The 18,864-nt window shown below is 39.8% G+C and overlaps 1 protein-coding gene across 1 annotated transcript; it reads left to right on the top strand.

Annotated features, from left to right (window-relative positions):
* Nucleotides 1-1,187: 1,187 nt before the first annotated feature.
* LOC143600042 (ethylene-response factor C3-like) lies at nt 1,188-1,882 on the top strand. The gene has a single exon (XM_077077845.1). It carries the CDS (start codon nt 1,199-1,201, stop codon nt 1,880-1,882), a length of 684 nt encoding a protein of 227 aa, XP_076933960.1. The 5' UTR covers nt 1,188-1,198.
* The last annotated feature ends 16,982 nt before the right edge of the window (nt 1,883-18,864 follow it).

Genomic DNA, 18,864 nt, shown 5'->3' with positions numbered 1-18,864 from the left:
CACCGGAAACAGCCTCTCTATTCCTACGGGGTAGAGGTAAGGTTGTCTACATCTTACTATTCTCAGACCCTACCATAGCTTTGCTATTTGTGGGATTTACTGAATACGACGACGACGACGATGATGTGTATTGAATCCATTAGAACACCACATCAAACTTAATAAGTTTGAGGCACCATTGTAATGATTTTAGCACCGTTTTAAATTCTTTGCATCAAAACTCACTAAAACAAGACATCAAACCCGTAATGTATGTTGCACTATTGTAATAAGCTAGACGTACTTAAATGGTACAAGAATGAATGAAAATATTAGAAAAAAAATTACATTACGACAAAAGTTAAGGCAATGTTGTAACGAATTTCGCACCGTTATAAAGCCTTTGCGTAAAAACTCACTAGAAGAAAACGTCAAACCGGTAAGTTTGTTGCAGTACTATTTTTTTTGAACGATAACTTTCTTTTTGTGTTTAAGCCACCGCACTCTCCAATTTGGAGAGCCCCGCCGCCCCACTCTGGCCCGACTATGTTGTTTTAATTGGGCCCACGCTGGCTTCAGAGTTTGGCTTGGGCGTTTCCTCGGTAACCATACCGCTGGCTGTCACTTGATAGTCGTTGTGCAACCACAAAAGCAGAACTCTTTGGCATAACACACGGTGGGATGAAAACCCGGGTGGGATTAAGATCTAAACTGACAACTCGCAAGGTATAGCTCAAATCCTTTATTGCCAATATCCATCCAAAGTGACACAAGTAGAGATCGAACTTGGGTTTCCACCAGAGAAACAAGCCTTCCTACCACTAGTTCACAAGTAGGGAATGTTTACTAAAATAAGTTTGATGCACCGTTAATAATACAAAAATATATAAAAATAGAAAATTAAAAACATAACAAGAATAACCCAAACACAAAAATAAGAAAGAATTGTTAGTAGAAGACAAGTCTTTATATGAAGTTCACTTTTCAAAAAAAAAAAAAAGAAGAAGACAAGTCTTTATATATGTTAAAAGCTCCTACCTTATACCCCCAAGTGAGAAAAAATACTACAACTTATAATAATAATGCTAAAAATCAACCAAAGAATATTAAACAATCCACCAATTTTTAATTAAACATGTGTGTAGAAGATGAAGACTATCCAAGGGTATATAAAGCAGCAGGACGACTCTATTTTGTACACCCATCACAATTAACACTAATGGCAGACATTTCTTTCATTCAACAGCATTATCCCACCTCAGATTCCAATTACTCACCGGAATCCTCCTACTCATACTCCTGGGATGAACTTCTTTTCCAACACAATTCCCTTCCCTTTAACCTCAACGACTCCGAAGACATGCTTCTTTTCGATATGCTTGTGGCAACCCAATCGTCTGAATCCAATTCCTCTAACGCCATAGTTGTCAAGGAAGAAGAAGTAAGCTCAGAATCCAATTCCTCCACCGAAAAACCCGAGAAAGAGAAGTCGTATAGAGGGGTGAGGCGGCGGCCGTGGGGCAAGTTCGCAGCCGAGATAAGGGATTCCACTAGAAATGGAATTCGAGTGTGGCTTGGGACGTTTGATAGCGCGGAGGCGGCTGCTATGGCGTATGATCAGGCCGCCTTCGCGATGAGAGGGACCGCGGCCGTGTTGAATTTTCCGGTGGAGAGTGTTAAGGAATCGTTAATGGGAATGGAATGTGGGTTTGAAGAAGGGTGTTCGCCAGTGATGGCGCTAAAGAGACGTCACTCAATGAGGAAGAAAAAAGTGAGTAGAAAAAATAAAAAAGTTGTTGCCGGTACAAATAATAATAATAATATTGTGGTATTTGAGGATTTGGGGGCAGAGTATCTAGAACAGTTACTGACATGTTCGGAAAGTACCACGAATAATTACTGACTTGTTTTGAGGTCGGAAATCTTAGGAACGGTTCATAGTATACACAATTATGCTGGAAAATCTTGTTTCTTTTGTTTTGTTTTAAGAATCTAAGCCGCCGTTTGTATCTTCGTATCTTTGTAAATTTAATGTTTAGTTTCCTGATGAGGAAATTTGATCCAGGAATAGAAAGTTGAAATTTATGACTTATGATAAAAGATTTAACTATGATATTTTGTGGGCCATATACGTTAAAGAAATGTTCGTCTAAGGATCTAATGAGGTTGGATTATGTTTAAATGCTTTTTGCAACCATGTAACTACGTTGTTGTCTTTATTGAGGGCATGTTATAATGATACAAGCGCCCCGTACTTGCCAAAAAAATGCTCTTTGGCCCGAATGACTTATACAAACTAATTTTTTTAGACGACTAACATAACATCAATAAACAAAGCAAACTCATGGTATTAGAATTAGGGCTGAGCACGGTTCGGTTCAGTTCGGTTTTTAGGTAAAACCGAAACCGAATTCTTCGGTCTTTTTAATATACAAACCGTTCGATTTCGGTTTTTTCGGTTTCGGTTCGGTTATAGTCAGTTTTTTTTATTTATGTGTAGACATTGCAAAAATTTTAAAAATGAAGATGGTGACTTTATGTTTGTAAGAACGTATTTTAGTACCACAAATATATTAAATACAAAAACCAAATTAGACACATGTTATGTGGAATCATACGAATAAAAAGTTGCCAGAGTCATAGAGTTTAAAATTTAACAAAATTCTTAATAAAAAAAACACTAAAAGTTTAGTCCTAATCTTCATTCATCGTCTTGTTCATCTTCAAAGTTTAGCATAAGTTTTCATCATCTTCATAATCTTTATCACCATCAATCGGTTCGATTCGGTTTTTTAAATATGAAAAACCGAACTAAAACCGAAAATTCGGTTTTTCAAAAATACAAAAAAATTAACCGTCGGTTAATGCTTTGTTTCGGTTTTTTCGGTTTCGGTTCAGTTAATTCGGTTTTCTGCTCACCCCTAATTAGAATGATATACCATAATAGCTAACTGATTATTCGTAAAGCTCGCCTAACATTCTTGATAACAAATTGTTTAATCATCTATTCACAGTTTATACTCTCTAAGATTTCATTCTCGATAACTATCACCACCGATGCGCTAAGTCTTTCTTAGGACATTGTGAATTGTAAAGAAGATTTCAATAACTTCAATTTTCAATAACTTCTTTATTTAGATGTCACCGTGACTAACACATTCAACAATATTCTATGTACTATCCTTGCATTTGAGAAATAATCAAGGTCTTTCAAATGCTTCAAAACATCTATAAAATTGTTAAATTCATTGGTTTGTAATGTGTCACATAACTTCAACTCCATATAAAGTTCATAAACATTATGCTCGAACATTGTTGTTTCTTTCTTTCCTTTTTTAAATGTATTGTTATTATTATCATTAATTAACATTCATGGATCAACCATTTTCATTTGTGATCAACCAATAACGTATGAGGTTACACTCACTATGCCCGCCCCCACCCCCCACCTAAAAAAACACTCGTTCTGCGGCCAGGTGCCCTTCTTGCCCATGCTTAGAATCGGCCTTGTCTTTAATGTTTTTCGGTCATATCCAATTCATTCCAATTTAAAAAAAATTATATAAGTACTTATATACATTTTATTAAAAACATTCATATTTAATGAAGAAGAAATAGGTGTCACATTAAAATCAATGACTATAAGTATTTACTCAGCTATTGCGTTTATCTATTAGTGTGCCTAGTGGTATTGAAATGTGATGAAAATACGTTATTCTTTATGAGTTTGTGAGTCTTAGTCTCAAGATAGATTATCTAAATTTAGAAATTAGTAGGTATATGTTGTTCTAAGTAAAAATATTTCTCTAACACTGAAAAAGATGGTTGTATTAATCTCTATGTATCGATAGTAAAGATTGTATTTACTATCATTTAAATTAAAAAGCCACTAAGGCTTTGACTAAGTGGTAAGAGGTTATATCTCTCTAGGTGAAAACCAAGGTTCGATACGTGATAGGTGTATATAATTTAGACAGAATTATAAAAATTGTCTTTTATCTTTCACCCAAATTTCACTCGTGGTCTCTTATCTTCAAAATTGATCTTTTTTGTCATTTACGTTTCAAAATCCAACAGCGTTTGTTATTTTCGCTTAACCCAGTTAGTTTTTCTTGTTAAGTCAGGTCATGTGCCTTGCACATGAGGGTAAATTAGTTATTTTACTTATTAAAATAAAAAACTTAATATTTAAACAAAAAAAACTTTATATATATATATATATATAATGAGTAGATACACACACTCTCCCCCCTCCTACTTACCACCAGCCACCACCGCCTGCTACCACCGCCAAGCCCACTGGTTCACCACAACACCTACACCCTCCTCATCCCCAAATTTAAACCCTACCGTCACAGCTTGAACGACCGCCGCAGGAACCACCCTCAACAAAGACGACACTCAAACCACCGCCACCCCCTCACCACCACCATCCACCCCCACACCACCGCCATCTAACTTCCAACCGTCATCTCGTCAAACACCACCATCTCTGCCGGAATATCTGGTGTTGAAGATGATGCTCCGGAAGACGGTCCCCGCCATAATATATATGGAGCAATTAGCATTGAAGATTAGGAACACAGTGAACGGGCTTCAATTAGGATTCCGATTTGGGCTAAAGACGGTGAATGAGCTTCGATTAGGGTTCCGATTAACCGGAATACAATGAATGGACTTCGATTTAACAGTGCTTGGCTTCCTCTGTTCAAATTAAAGACCATACAGAGTGAAGAGGCTGCGGTGGTGGAGCGTAGGGCAGCTGCGGTGGCCGGGAGGGGGGGGGTGTGGAGCGTATGGCAGCTGCAGTGGTGGGCATTTGCGGTGGTGGGTTCCGGTGGCAGTGGTGGTGGCTTATTGGAGAAAATGGCTGTGGTGGCTTGTCGGAGATTAAGCTACGGTGGTTGTGGACGAACTCAAAGGGGAGAGGAGAGTGGAGTGACTGGGTTAATGCATATATATATATATATATATATATATATAGACATGGTGGACCGGAACGCGGTTGACCATGGTGGTTTTCGGTGAAAGTGGAGGTGAAGGTGGTTTTCTTTGTCGGAGAAGACGGCGGCGGCAGTGGCTGCCGGAAAGCTTGATGGCTATGGAGGAAGAAGAAGACTAATTTTAATTTAATAGGTAAAATGACTAATTTGCCCTCATGTGCAAGGCACATGACTGACTTAACGAGAAAAACTAACTGAGTTAGGCGAAAAGGACAAACATTTACATAAAGGACAAAAAAGATCAACTTTTAAGATAAGGAACCACGAGTAAAATTTGGGTGAAAGATAAAAGATAATTTCTGTAATTCTGTCTATAATTTAAGAGTAATAAGAAGGTTTGCTTTCAAAAAAATAATAACAAATCAAAAAAAGTGTATTTGTTTATATCAAATTAGAAAACCATTACTAATTGTGGTACTATGATGTTTTCTGTTTCTAAGTGAGAAATACTATAATACTTTTAACGATAATAATTTCATCAAGTCACCAACTTTTCATTTGATTCTTCATTCTTTGATACCCTCTAGTCAAAATCTTTTTTCTAAATAAGTACAAATAATTGACTTTTCTTACCTCGCAAATACGAAACAAATAACATTTTTCCCTTTACTTGGAAAACTTTAATATTGTCTTCACTTACAAACTGCAAGCATATGTCACGTATGTAGAGGGGATATATCAAATGCAACAAGTTTATAAAAAGATATTTAGTGTGACAATAATAAATTTTATGTATTTTAGTTATTATAAATCAAATTTAATAGTTCTGTGACCGATTGACCGTACGTAATTTTTTCTCTTAATTTTTCTTCATCAGAACCATGTTTTTGATTGATAAATTAACAAGCAATTTTATTAATAATGAGAAGAATCCAAATATGCAATCATCATCCATGGGTCCAATGGGCCATTCGAATTTTAGATGAAATGCAATCTAAATAGTTATAGATCATGCAAATGAGCCCAATGGGCCATCCGAATCTTCTATTCTTTTGATCTTTTCCAAGCAAATTATGTTTAGTTTGAAATAATGCAAACTGGTGTTACAAATATAATTCATTTTCTAATAATTATGTAGATTAGTTTAGTATATTCTAGATACATGTGACATACATTTTATCATACTGTTATGTGCTATTTTGTAACTTGATTAGATTTCTTTTGTCTATATACTTGTACTAAATAATAGCTCATGTTTCGTACGGGTGAAAAATATAATAAAAATAAAAAATCATTATATGTAATATGTAAATTCAATTGTTTCATATAATGATTTTTATTTATGATTTTTTTATTAAATTTTTGATATATTATGTACTATAATTTAAGTTGAAAACAAAATCTTGATGTTTGATGTATTTCAAATAAAGCATTCATACCGATATTATTATATTAAATATTTTGTGTATAAAAATGGTATTTATAACAAAATGTTGTCACAGATTTAAAAACTAAATTTACAAAGACTATGGTTTTGTTGTAAAAGAAAATAAATAAAAATAGACAAAATGGCAAAAGACGTCCTTTACATTTGACCCGATTTTCATTAGACATCCTTTAATGAAAGAAATAGCAAAAGGCATACATCATGTTTCAAATTCCTGTCACGTTTCGTCCTTTGTCACTAACCCGGTTAAATTTTCTTGTTAAATCTGGTCATGTGTCTTGCACATGAGGGCAGTGTGGTCATTTTACCCCTTTAAGAACTGTTTGTGTAATTAGACTAAACATTTGACCTTTTAAAAAAATACATTTATTTTTCAATAAAATAAAAAATATATAAAGTGGGTTATCTTCATCGTCACCATCCTCTCCCCAGATTCATCACCAGTCACCACCATCCAACCCATCATCACCAAAACTGGTGTTCCGGCAAGGGGTCCTATAAGCCCCACATCATCCTTCAACCGTCCATCAATTCTCCACCGCTATGTTGATCGGTTTTCTGGTGACCACCGTCCTTTATTTTCCGCCATACCACCTTACTGGAATCGAACACCTCACCAATCGAACACCCTCCAGCCGTCCATCAACTCTCCGCCAAACCACTTCACTGGAATCGAACACCTTACCAATTGAACACTCTCCGCATACCACCTCACGAAGTAGCCGATTTGGTGTGATTTGGTGTGTTCCAATGGTGGCGGTGTAAATGGTGAGATGAGCTCATCCGTAATCAACACCACCATTAAATAACCACCAGAGGCTAGAAACCACTGAACCGCAAGTACCCCAACCACCACTGAACTACTGCCACAAACCCTAGGCCGCTGAACCCGTCGGAAAAAACCATTGCTCGAACTCCGGTGAAGCTCTGCCGGTATCAATCAAACACCAATTCAAGGTAAGCAAAACAGAAATCTACACGACTTTGCATTATGAACAAAAGCCCTATCCTATGGATCATTAATTTTGAAGCGAAATTGATAATAGCTTCTAGGGTTTTAATGAAAAAAAATGAAGTTGTTGAGGTGGTTAAGTTGAGAGAAGTTGATGGGTTTTGATTGATGAAATTAATCACCTGCTACTACTACTACCACCGGAATATTCATAGAGCGTCCCCCGGCGAAGACGATGACGACGATATTGGCTTCACAGAGAATGGAAAGATGAGTGGCGGACTGGTGGTGGTAGCAACCCGACGGATGCCACCTGAATATTCATCGAGCTTCCTCCATGTGTGGTGGTAGCAACCGACGGCCGGAGAGTAGGGTGGAGAAGGTGGTGGTCTTCAAAATGAGTGAGAGAGATTGGGGAGATGAAAGACGGGGAGAGAGAGAGAGTGTGTGTGTTTTATATGTTTTTATTATTAGTTTAATTATTAAAATATCTTTATTATTACAATGTTTTTTAAATAAATAGGTAAAATGACCACACTGCGCCCTCATGTGTAAGGTACATGACCAGATTTAACAAGAAAATTTAACTGGGATAGTGACAAAGGACGAAACGTGAAAGGAATTTGAAATATGATGTATGCCTTTTGCTATTTCTTTCATTAAAGGACGTTTAATGAAAATAGGGTCAAATGTAAAAGACGTCTTTTGCCATTTTGTCATAAAAATATGTTATATTTTAAAATAAAGAGATAAAAGATAAACAATATTAAATGGTTGTGTTAAAGTTATATGAAAAGACAATCTCATATTGTGAATTATGAAAATGAAACAATTAAATATAATTTTGGTTTTATACTTAAAGAGAAATCACATTTATACATGTTAAGTAAATAAATCAAACAAAATTACCATTTTAGTAGAGTTGGTAAGTACATTTGGTTTGAAACGTGAGGTTTTGGGTTCAAAACCCGTGTCACACAATAATCTATTTTTCAAAATTTTATAAAGCCTTACGTGTCATGGGTTATGATAGAAAAACGGGTCATGGGTCATAATATAATAGGAAATAGTAGCATGGTATCTACTTGGCATCCTGATGTGTTGGTGAAATATCGTGTAATAAATGAGTTATACCACTTGTTTTGTGAGTTTATATGCCGGAAACACGTTTACTTTGTGTGTGTTTGCAATTACAGGTGTGCGGAGCTTAAAGGAGCTACATGGGAGCACATGAGATAGCAAGGAAAGGAAGATTTTATTGCACGGAATGATAGAGCAAGTGAAGACGAAGACGTGGCCGAAAACGGGGCATAAATCGGAGTTTGGACGAAGAAATTACGCGAAAAGCAAAACGGTGGGTGACAGGCCCACCGTAGCCTACGGTCACCCACCGTAGCCTACGGTGGTGGCTGCCACCGTAAGGCAGGGAGCATCACCATAAGCTACGGTCCCCACCGTAGCCTACGGTGGGGAGACCGTAGCCTACGATCATCAGGACGGGAAAAAGTCGAATTTTCAGGTTTTTTGGAACTATTTAAGGCGGTTTAACCCTAGGACGGCTATCAAAACTTCTGACTTGATAATTTCTCGATGATTTGGTCAATGAATGGTAAAGGGAAATGATCCTTGGAAGTCGCCGCATTCAACTTCCGATAATCACCACAAATCCGCCACCCGGTTACCGGTCGGGTAACAATTTCCTCACCTTTCTCATCACGGGTTATCTGAATACCCGCCTTCTTCGGGACCGTTTGTGTCGGACTCACCCAAGTACTATCCGAGATCGGGAAAATGATTCCCGCATCCAACCACTTCAACACCTCTTACTTCACAACCTCCCCGCATATTCGGATTCAACCGTCTTTGTGCATCGTGGGCGGGTTTTACCTCGGGATCTGTGATAATCTTGTGCATCACGACAGACGAACTAATACCCCGTAAGTCCGCTATCGTCCATCCAATAGCTGCTCTATACTGCTTCAAAACTTCCATCAATGTCCTTTCTTGCTCGTCTGTTAAATTCGAGGCAATGATAGCCGGTAACGTCTCTGCCTCTCCTAAAAACACATACTTGAGATGTTTTTGGAGTTCCTTCAACTCCACTACCGGTGGACTCTCAAGTGATGGTTTCAACTTGGAGTCGATAGTGTCCGGTAGTCTCTCCACCTGCTGAGACTAAGGTGGCTTCCCAATACTCGCAGCGAACACCTCAACTGCCCTTTCCTCCTCTTTCAACTGCAACACATGCTCAACATATTCCCTGCAACAAATAATGCACTCCTCTGTGGCATCTTCCTCACTTTCGTGAGGATTCAACCCGTCAATGACGTCATCCGCGAAGCATTCATCACTCACCAGAGGGTTAGATACATTTGAAAACACATTGAGCCGAAGATTTTTATTACCAAAGGCCATGTCGACCATCCCGGTTCTACAGTTTATTAAAGCATTTGTAGTTGCCAAAAAGGGCCAACCGAGAATCACGTTCGGTTGCCGTTTCGGGTCAACTGTTACGTAGTCTAGAACTAGAAAGTCAACCGGATAATAAAAATCTTCAATCTTGACAATCACATCAGTCACGATTCCCCTAGGAAGCTTGAGTGTCAGGTCGGCCAACACCACGGTGGTGTCGGCTTTTCTAAGTGGACCAAAGTCATACTGGTCGTACAAGCTTCCTAGGAGAATGCTCATCTTGGCTCCAAGATAGAGTAACGCCCTTGTCATTTTGAAGTCGCCCACTTGAATGGTATTATTGGCGTTCCCGGATCTTGAAGTTTGGGTGGGAGGATTCCCGTCAAAACCGAACTCACGTTAGCCATTAAGTCAACTTGTTTAGGCATTTTATGAGTTTGTTTTTGAGTGCACAAGTCCTTCAAATCCTTAGCATATGTGGGGACTTGTTTTATAGCATCAATGAGGGGTAAATTAATTTTTACTTGCTTGAAAATTTCCCACATTTCCTCCTGTTGTGGGCCCCTCTTTCTAAGTGACGATGATGTTTCAGGATTCACCAAAGCCTGAGGAAACGGAACGGTTTTACTCGTTGAATCCGCCTCCTTGGTAATGGATGCTCCCGTTTTAATTACCGATTCATTTAAATTTTTATTAATTGATTTTCTCGGTTGATTTCTGGGTTCGATTTCTACATCATCATCACTTTTACCATCTTCTTCCAAGTCTTCCACCACACCCTCAATGAAGGGTGGTGAACTTACCCCATTATCATAAACTTTACCGTTTCTAAGGGTACTTACCTGGTTAATGTGAGTGTTCTTCCCACTCGATGAGCTGCTACCTTATTGATTCGGGTTCTTTAGTGTGTCGCTTGGTAGCTTCTTTGGATCTTTCTTCAGGGTGGCCAATTCCTCGGCCAATTGACTCATCTGTTTGTCTCTAGCGGTGTTTGCCTTTTCTTGAATCTCCATTCTTCGACTCAAATATTTAAAGGGTGTCAAGATTTCCGAATTGTGCGAAGAACTTTGACTTTGACTTTGAGTTGCCCCCTGACTTTGCTGATAATTCTTGTGATAACTTTGGTTGTAACCACCCGAATATCTCTGATTGTGCCCGCTTTGCCCATTACTTGAACCATTCCCATACTACCTCTGATTCGATTGATAACTGGTTCTCTGATTAGTGCCCTGGAAATGTGGGTTTTGTTAGGTATTCGGGTTTCCATAGCTGAAATTAGGGTGGTTTCTGAGGCTCGGGTGGTATGTGTTAGAGTTTATATTACCACTATTATTGTACCTTTTCTCCCCGTGTACAAAATTCACCTCTTCTTCCTCTTCATCCTCCAACTCTTCCACAACTCCACAACTCACTACCTCGTGTCCCAACTCACCACATTGTTCACAAACTGGATATGCTTTTCCTGATTTCCCTTTTTCCTTCGTACCAGCAATCATTAACTGATCAAGCTTCTTTTCTAATCGTGCCATCCGATCATCTGAACTTCCACTGTCTACTGCCTTCACCACTGCCCTCTTTATCATCCTGTTCGACTGGGCCTGCCTCTTAGAATTCAAAGCATGTCTCTCCAGATGCCCCCAATCCACCTGTTCATCATTCGTTAGAAAGATCCATTAGTGGTAGATTGGAGGTCTCGCACATCATCAGTCGATAAACCATCATGGAATGCCTTTATCAACTCCCACAGAGCTACGCCATGGTGAGGGCAAGTCCTCAACAGCAACTTGAACCGCTGGAAAGCTTCATAGAAAGTTTCTCCTGTACGCTGCTGATAATTTCTGACGGATGTTCTAGCTTTTGAGGTTCTTTGCGGCATATAATACTCATCCAAGAACTTTTGTGCCAAATCTTGCCACATATAAATACTGGATGACGGCAATGAGAGAAACCACCGCTTTGCTGTATCTTTCAGACTGAATTGGAAAACTACCATCTTTACCTCCTCTGCAGTGAATCCTTGACTGGAGATTGTTGCACAGATTGAGTTAAAATCGCTCAAGTGTAAATACGGTTCTTCTGTGGCATTTCCATGAAATGTAGGTATCCTGGTTAGACTGCTCTGCCTGATTGAAAATGTTCTTTCATTTCTCACCGGGATAATGATTGACAAAGGATTTGTAGCCACCTGTGGAATAAAATGGCTCCGAACCCCTCGGACGGGTGGTGGAACGAAAGCTCTCGGGACCCCGTCATCAAACGCATAGACGGGAACCTGTGGTTCTCTGACAACTGGACGTCTCTGTGCTTGCCGATACCTCGGTTGCTAGTTCGGTTGACGATTTCTGTTAGGTACCCAACCATCTTGAGGGAATTTTTGTTGATGCCTCTCGTAGTACCGATCCCCATTGTAATCCTCATATTCTTCTTCATCTTCCGGCTCAGGATCCCACTCTTCCATTTCATCCTCATTTTCAGCCCTCTCGTCACCCAAATCGAATCCGATATCATTTTCCGCAAATTGAAATAGCCCTTGGCGGTTCCTTGGTGCCGAATGAATTGATTGATTATCGTCAAGGTTTTGCGGTATTCGATTTCGGTTGCCACCCTCACGGTTCTCTAGATGTCTGTTACGGTTCACATTCGGATTCTGGGAGAATACAGGCTCGTTTTGTGGGATTTGTTGCTCTTGGTTCAATGGTTGGTTTTGGGGTTCAGGTGGGTGTGCCAATGGTTCTTGATTCTTTTGTGTACTCATGTTCTCCTCCTTCGGTTTTCTGTTGAAAATTGCTTTCTGAGATGCTCGATTCCTCTTTGCTGTCTTTTCAATCTCAGAAGAATATCTTGTTTGCATTAACTTAGAGAATTCTCTGCACACACTAAAACACCAAACCCCGCGTAAAATCAACGAAGATGTTGGTGCATAATGCCAGTAGTTCATAGTCTAGTGTCTGTAATCGAGTCTGTAATGTTTAATTATGTTTTGTATGTTTAAGCGAAGTTACTGACAAGTTCGCTTAACAGGCGAACTTGTTAGTCAAGCGAAGTTATGGACAACTTCGCCTGAACATGCCAGGCGAAGTTGTCGTGTATAAATAGTCCTAGGTTACGGCTTGGTTGGTAATCGTTGTTTAAGTTCGTGTCAGTTGTTCAAGTTCATTGTAACGTGAGGACGAGAGTCTGTAACAGTGATATTACATCACGTGTTTGAGTTATAATATATAACGTGTGTTCGTATCGTGTGTTCGTGTGATTCGTGTTCTATACTCGTAACGATCTACGCAGGGATTCCGCACCTGAGTAGACCGAGATATCTCGTGCGATCCGTCCAGGGAACCTACAATTGGTATCAGAGCATTTGCTCGATTGTGTGGTTCGGGATATTCACGCGGGTGTAGAAATCGTCCCGTTTCGACTATTAGCGGGACGTGTTTTCTGTGTTTTTGAGTCAATCTTACCTCCTACTATCGTATTCAAGCCTTTGCACCGTCAAAAACCTCGTAAAATCCAGATTTCAGATCTGCAAAAACGTCCGTGTTCATCAGGCGAAGTTGCCGTCAGGATACGTAGGGTTTCGGCGAAGATATAAGGTTAAGCGAAGTTATCCACAACTTCGCCTACCTTCTCAAGTTCGCCTAACTCAGCGAAGTTCTCTACAACTCCGCCTACCTCCTAAGTTCGCTTACCTTAAGCGAAATTAATCATCAGCGAATTTCTTCTGCGAAGTTAAGACTAAAGCGAAGTTATCCGTAACTTCGCCTACAGTGCTTTAAAAAAAAAATTTTAATTTTTCGGGTTTCTTACTTTTCGGGAAAGATGTCGTCGATTAACATCTCTGAGTTAGTAAAGATGGAAGTTGAAGCAGGGTCAGCTACTGAGGCCCCAAGATTGCTGAAGGGAACCGATTTCGTTGCATGGAAGGATCGGTTCATACAATACGTCAAATACCAGGATGCGAAGATGTGGGTATGCATCCAGGATGGTTATATTCCACCAGTTATGGAGTATGAAGGTCGTGATCAAATAAAAAAGTATAGCAAAATGGAAGAAGAAGAGAAAAAGATGTATGAGGCCGAGAGCAAGGCTCATGCTACTATTACTATGGCTCTTCCACAAGAGATCCTTCATACGTTTAGAAAGTATACGTCAGCAAGAGAGCTTTGGGAAGCTCTTGAGAACAGATTTGAAGGGAATGTAGGAATCCGTGCTTCCAAGATAAAATTGCTCAAAACCCAGTTCTCAGTCTTCAAGTATTTGAAGAATGAATCCTTAGATGATATTATCACTCGATATTACCATCTGATGACTGAACTGAGCAACTATTCTATTTCCTACCGAGAAGAAGAAATGGTTGAGAAGCTTCTAGATGCTCTCCCACCAAAATGGGAGATGTACACTGTGCTGATGAGGGAAGACAAAGACTTTCCCACATATGATCTAGAAACGGCAGTCAACAAGCTCAGAACCTTTGAGCTTAACATGGTCAGAAAAGAGACACCTACGGATCAGGTTCAAGATCCAGGTATGTATGGAGCTAAAGTCAACACTAGCTCAGGATCGAAGACTGAATCTGCTGCCTACTACTCGAAGGGAGAGTCGGGCGCAAACTCATCACATGAGGGTCATGTGTCAGTCAACACAAATGGTGATCTTTGCTATGTAGCAGGTGGATCGAGTGGTTCTCAACCCCAGGTAAGCAAGAGTAGTTACTCTCCAAGTATTCCCAGCAACAACTACTCTAAGATGCCTATGAGTGTCAAATCTGCTGAAGAGCAGTTTGGTCTCTATGCTTCTTTTATTGCTTCCTATGAGAACTACATTCAGGGGAAGATTGTTGATCCAGCTATGTTGGATGAAGACTATGACCAGATTGATGCTGATGATATGGAAGAAATGGATCTACAATGGCAGATGGCCATGATCGTGAGAAGAGTGAAAAGGTTTATGAATAAGACCGGAAGAAAGTTTGTCGGTGGAAGGCCAGGGTTCGACAAGACGAAGGTAAGATGCTACAATTGTCAGCAAAACGGTCACTTTGCAAAGGAGTGCAGGAATGAGCGTGTAGAACGAAGTCAGGGCAGGTCTACACAGCAAAGTGGGGGTTCTAAAGATTATAGTGCCATGATGTCCAGAGAAGCTGGTGAATACAACTGGAACCTGCAGACTAAAGAAACTTTTGAGCAGGCAAATTTGGCGAAGGTTGAAACTGAAGAAAGTGAGAAGGTTACCGGAGAAGAAAAAGCTTTCATGGCAGATGTTAAAGACCAGCTTTCCGAGGTATGTTCTGAACCTACATGTTCTAAATGTGAAAACTTGTCTGAGCAATTAGCAACTATAACCGATCAGTATGTTAGGTTGGATGCTGAATTTAAAACCCTAAAAGAAGATCATCATTTTACAAAAGCAAGAGAAAATAGCTATAAAGTCAAAATAAAAGCTTGTGAAAAAGATGTTAAAAGTCTAAAAACAAAACTTGCTGAAAAAATTGAAGTGATTGATTTAAGCTATGAAGTTTTGGAAGAAAAAACCAAACTAATTGCTGATAGAGAAAAACAGATTGCTGATCACCAGGTAAAAGTGGTGGAACTGAATAGAAAACTAGAGCAGTTCAGAAATTCCTCTGCTATTCTTGATCATCTTGTTAGTGATCAAGGTTCCTCTGCTAAGAGAGGAGGAATCGGTTATCATGAGGTTCCACCACCTTATAATCACAATTACACTTTTAACCCTAGTGTTCAGAAATCTGTTGACTTTGAGGTTGCTCAGACAGTACCAGTTAAAGTAACTTGTAAAGAACCAAATGTTAGTGGAGGCGAAACAAGTTCGCCTGTTTCAAGTGTTATAATTTCTGATCCAAGTCCAGTCTTATCGGATTCGGATAAGTCATCCGAGTCTGGTAAGGCAAAAGAGGAGGTGGTATTACCCAATGGTGGAGAGAAAGATAAGACGAATAAAAAGAGTACTCCACTAAACCCGTATGTCCCACCATATGTGAGACGAACGGGCTGTAATAAAGCCTCGACATCTAAAACACCGGTTGATAAAAAAGTTGAGCATAGGTGTTGTTTTAGGTGTAATCAATTAGGACACCTTGTTGCAGATTGCCCTCTGAAGCAGCGATTCAGAGGTGTGAGACCTACTAAAACTGAGAATAAGCCTAATAGTAATTATCATACTGCTAAAAATGAAAACCATTCAAAATTCAAATATGTGACTAATTCAGGTTTTCATAGAAACAAATCTCAGTTTTAAACTACTAATAACCAAACTACAAACTATAATTCTTTCAATTCACTAAGGTTTGGAAGACCTCACAATCAATCTACAAGGAGGTATCCTAGTAGGACTTACAGGAATTATCAAAGTACTAACTTTGGAAAGCCAAAGTTTGGGATGTATAGATCCAAGACCAATTGGTCTTGGGTCCCTAAATTCTAATCTTTTGCTTTATTGTGCAGGAACAGTTGAACAGAGCTGCCAACAATCTTTGGGTTGTGGATAGCGGCTGTTCCCGGCACATGACGGGTAACAACTACTTGTTACACGATTTGAAAACTGTTCAAGGAGGGAGAGTGAGCTTTGCCGGTGAAAGTGGAGGCAAGATTACAGGAATGGGAACGGTGTCGAACGGAAAGATGACATTGGAGAAAGTTAACTTTGTAGAAGAATTGAAGCACAATCTGCTGAGTGTGTCGCAGATCTGCGATAAGGAGTACACCGTTCATTTTACAAAGAATGAGGCGATTGTGTTGCAACCTGGTTTTCAGATACCAGAGGAGTGGATTGTGATGAAGGCTCCACGTGAAAGGAATACATATATTATGGATATGAGGTCAACTGAAATGGCCACGGAAGAATCATGCCTTATGACAAAAGCGAGCGAATCGGAGTCCGAATTGTGGCATAGGAGAATGGGGCACATTCATCTTCGGAAGATGAACAACATTGTCAAGAATGGACTTGTGCTGGGCGTTCCCTTGAAGAATTTCAATTTTGAAGATAAATGTATAGCGTGCAAGAAGGGAAAGCAGCACAAGAAATCCCATCACACCAAGAAGGTCAATTCTATTGTCAGTACTCTAGAGTTGCTTCACATGGATCTCTTCGGTCCCGTGAATGCAAAAAGTCTAGGAGGTACTTCTTATTGCTTGGTGATCACTGATGACTACTCACGATATTCGTGGGTATATTTCCTGAAATCAAAAGACGAAACGGCTCAGATGGTGAAGAATTTGATTACCAAAGTTGAGAACGTTATGGATAAAAGGGTTAAGTTCATCAGGAGTGACAATGGAACGGAGTTCAAGAATTTTGAGATGGAGATCTTCTGCCTTCAGAAAGGGATTGAACACCAATACAGCGCTCCGTATACACCGCAACAGAATGGAGTGGCTGAAAGGAAGAACAGAACATTAATTGAAGGAGCCAGAACAATGCTGGCTGATTCGAAGCTTCCTGTGGTGTTTTGGGCTGAAGCTGTTGCTACAGCCTGTTATGTTCTGAATAGAGTCTTAACTGTTAAAAGACTTGGTAAAACGTGTTATGAGCTTATGCATGGGAGAAAGCCCAACTTGAGTGGTCTTGAACCATTCGGGTCCCCTTGTTCGATTTTAAAGACAAATTCTAAATTTGGTGAAGTAGCCGATGAAGGAATCTTAGTCGGTTATGTTGTTGGGACTCCCAACAGACGTGTCTTTAATACATCGACCAGCAAGGTTGAGGTGGTGTGTAACACCGATATCACAAGTTACCAACCGCCAAAACCAAGCAACGGACCTGCTGAGTTTTTCGACTATGTTAAACTTTTTAAGTCTTTTAACATACCGTATTTGGATATTGCTGAAGAAGAAGAGAGAGTTTCTACGAAGATGATCCTTGATGAGGAAGAAAACCTATTGCAAAGACAGCTGATCGATAAATGTCAACCTTTCTTATCAAATGCTGTCGATACCCCTGCTGCCTCGACTGAAGAAGAATTTTTCAATCCATTTCACTCTCAGCATGAAACAACCATTGACGAGCTCTCTTCTAACTTGGAAGACAATTTGCATGTTGGTTCTGTTCCGACCACGAGAATTCATAAAGATCACCCTTTGGAGAATGTGATTGGTGATGTGTCCTCCGGTGTACAAACAAGACGTAACTTGGATGAGCACACCTGTGTTTACACAAGCATCAAGGAGACAGGCATAATCAACGAATGCTTGTACACCTGCTTTATCAGCCAGATTGAACCGAAGAATTATCAAATGGCTCTCAAGGACAGCTCGTGGGTCGAAGCTATGCAAGAAGAGTTGGCTCAATTCAAGAAAATGGAAGTTTGGACTTTGGTTGAAAAACCGAAGCATGTGCATGCGATAGGCACAAAATGGGTGTTTAAGTGCAAGAGAGATGAGAAAGGGATTATCATAAGAAACAAGGCGAGGCTAGTCGTTAAAGGTTTTAATCAACAAGAGGGGATTGATTATAATGAAGTGTTCGCTCCTGTGGCAAGGTTGGAAGCCATTAGATTGTTTTTGGCGTTCGCTGCTTATAAGAAGATGAAGGTATTTCAGTTGGATGTGAAGAGTGCATTTCTGAATGGGAAAGTTGATGAGGTAGTGTATGTTGAGCAACCTCCGGGTTTTCCTGACCCAGACTTTCCTGATCACGTGTACAAGTTAAGCAAGGCATTGTATGGACTACATCAGGCACCTCGTGACTGGTATTCAACTTTATCAGATTACTTGCTTGAAAATGGGTTTGAAAGAGGGAAGATAGATAGCACGTTGTTCTTCAAGAGAGATGGAAGCGACTTCCTGCTGGTGCAAGTCTACGTGGATGACATTATCTTTGCTGCATCAAGAGTCTCCACGTGTCAAGATTTTGAGGCCGTCATGAAAAAGAGGTTTGAAATGAGTGCTATGGGTGAACTAACTTTCTTTTTAGGATTGCAGGTTGATCAGAAGAAGGATGGGATGTTCATTCATCAGACCAAGTATGTCCATGATGTGCTCAAACGCTTCAAGATGGAGGACAACACTCCATTCGACACTCCAATCTGCGTCAATCACAAATTGGGTGCTGAGTCAGACGGTGATGCAGATGTGGACCCAACTCAATATCGGGCTATTATAGGTTCTTTAATGTACTTA

The sequence above is a fragment of the Bidens hawaiensis genome, unplaced genomic scaffold (assembly GCF_021521415.1).
Source record: "Bidens hawaiensis isolate Kalapana, Puna unplaced genomic scaffold, B.hawaiensis_p1.1 tig00001960_1, whole genome shotgun sequence".
Classification (NCBI taxonomy): Eukaryota; Viridiplantae; Streptophyta; class Magnoliopsida; order Asterales; family Asteraceae; genus Bidens; species Bidens hawaiensis.
This window is presented reverse-complemented; position numbering and strand designations above follow the sequence as displayed.

Excerpts from the sequence above, each read along its gene's own strand:
- LOC143600042 (XM_077077845.1), top strand. The coding sequence starts at position 1,199 with ATGGCAGACATTTCTTTCATTCAACAGCATTATCCCACCTCAGATTCC.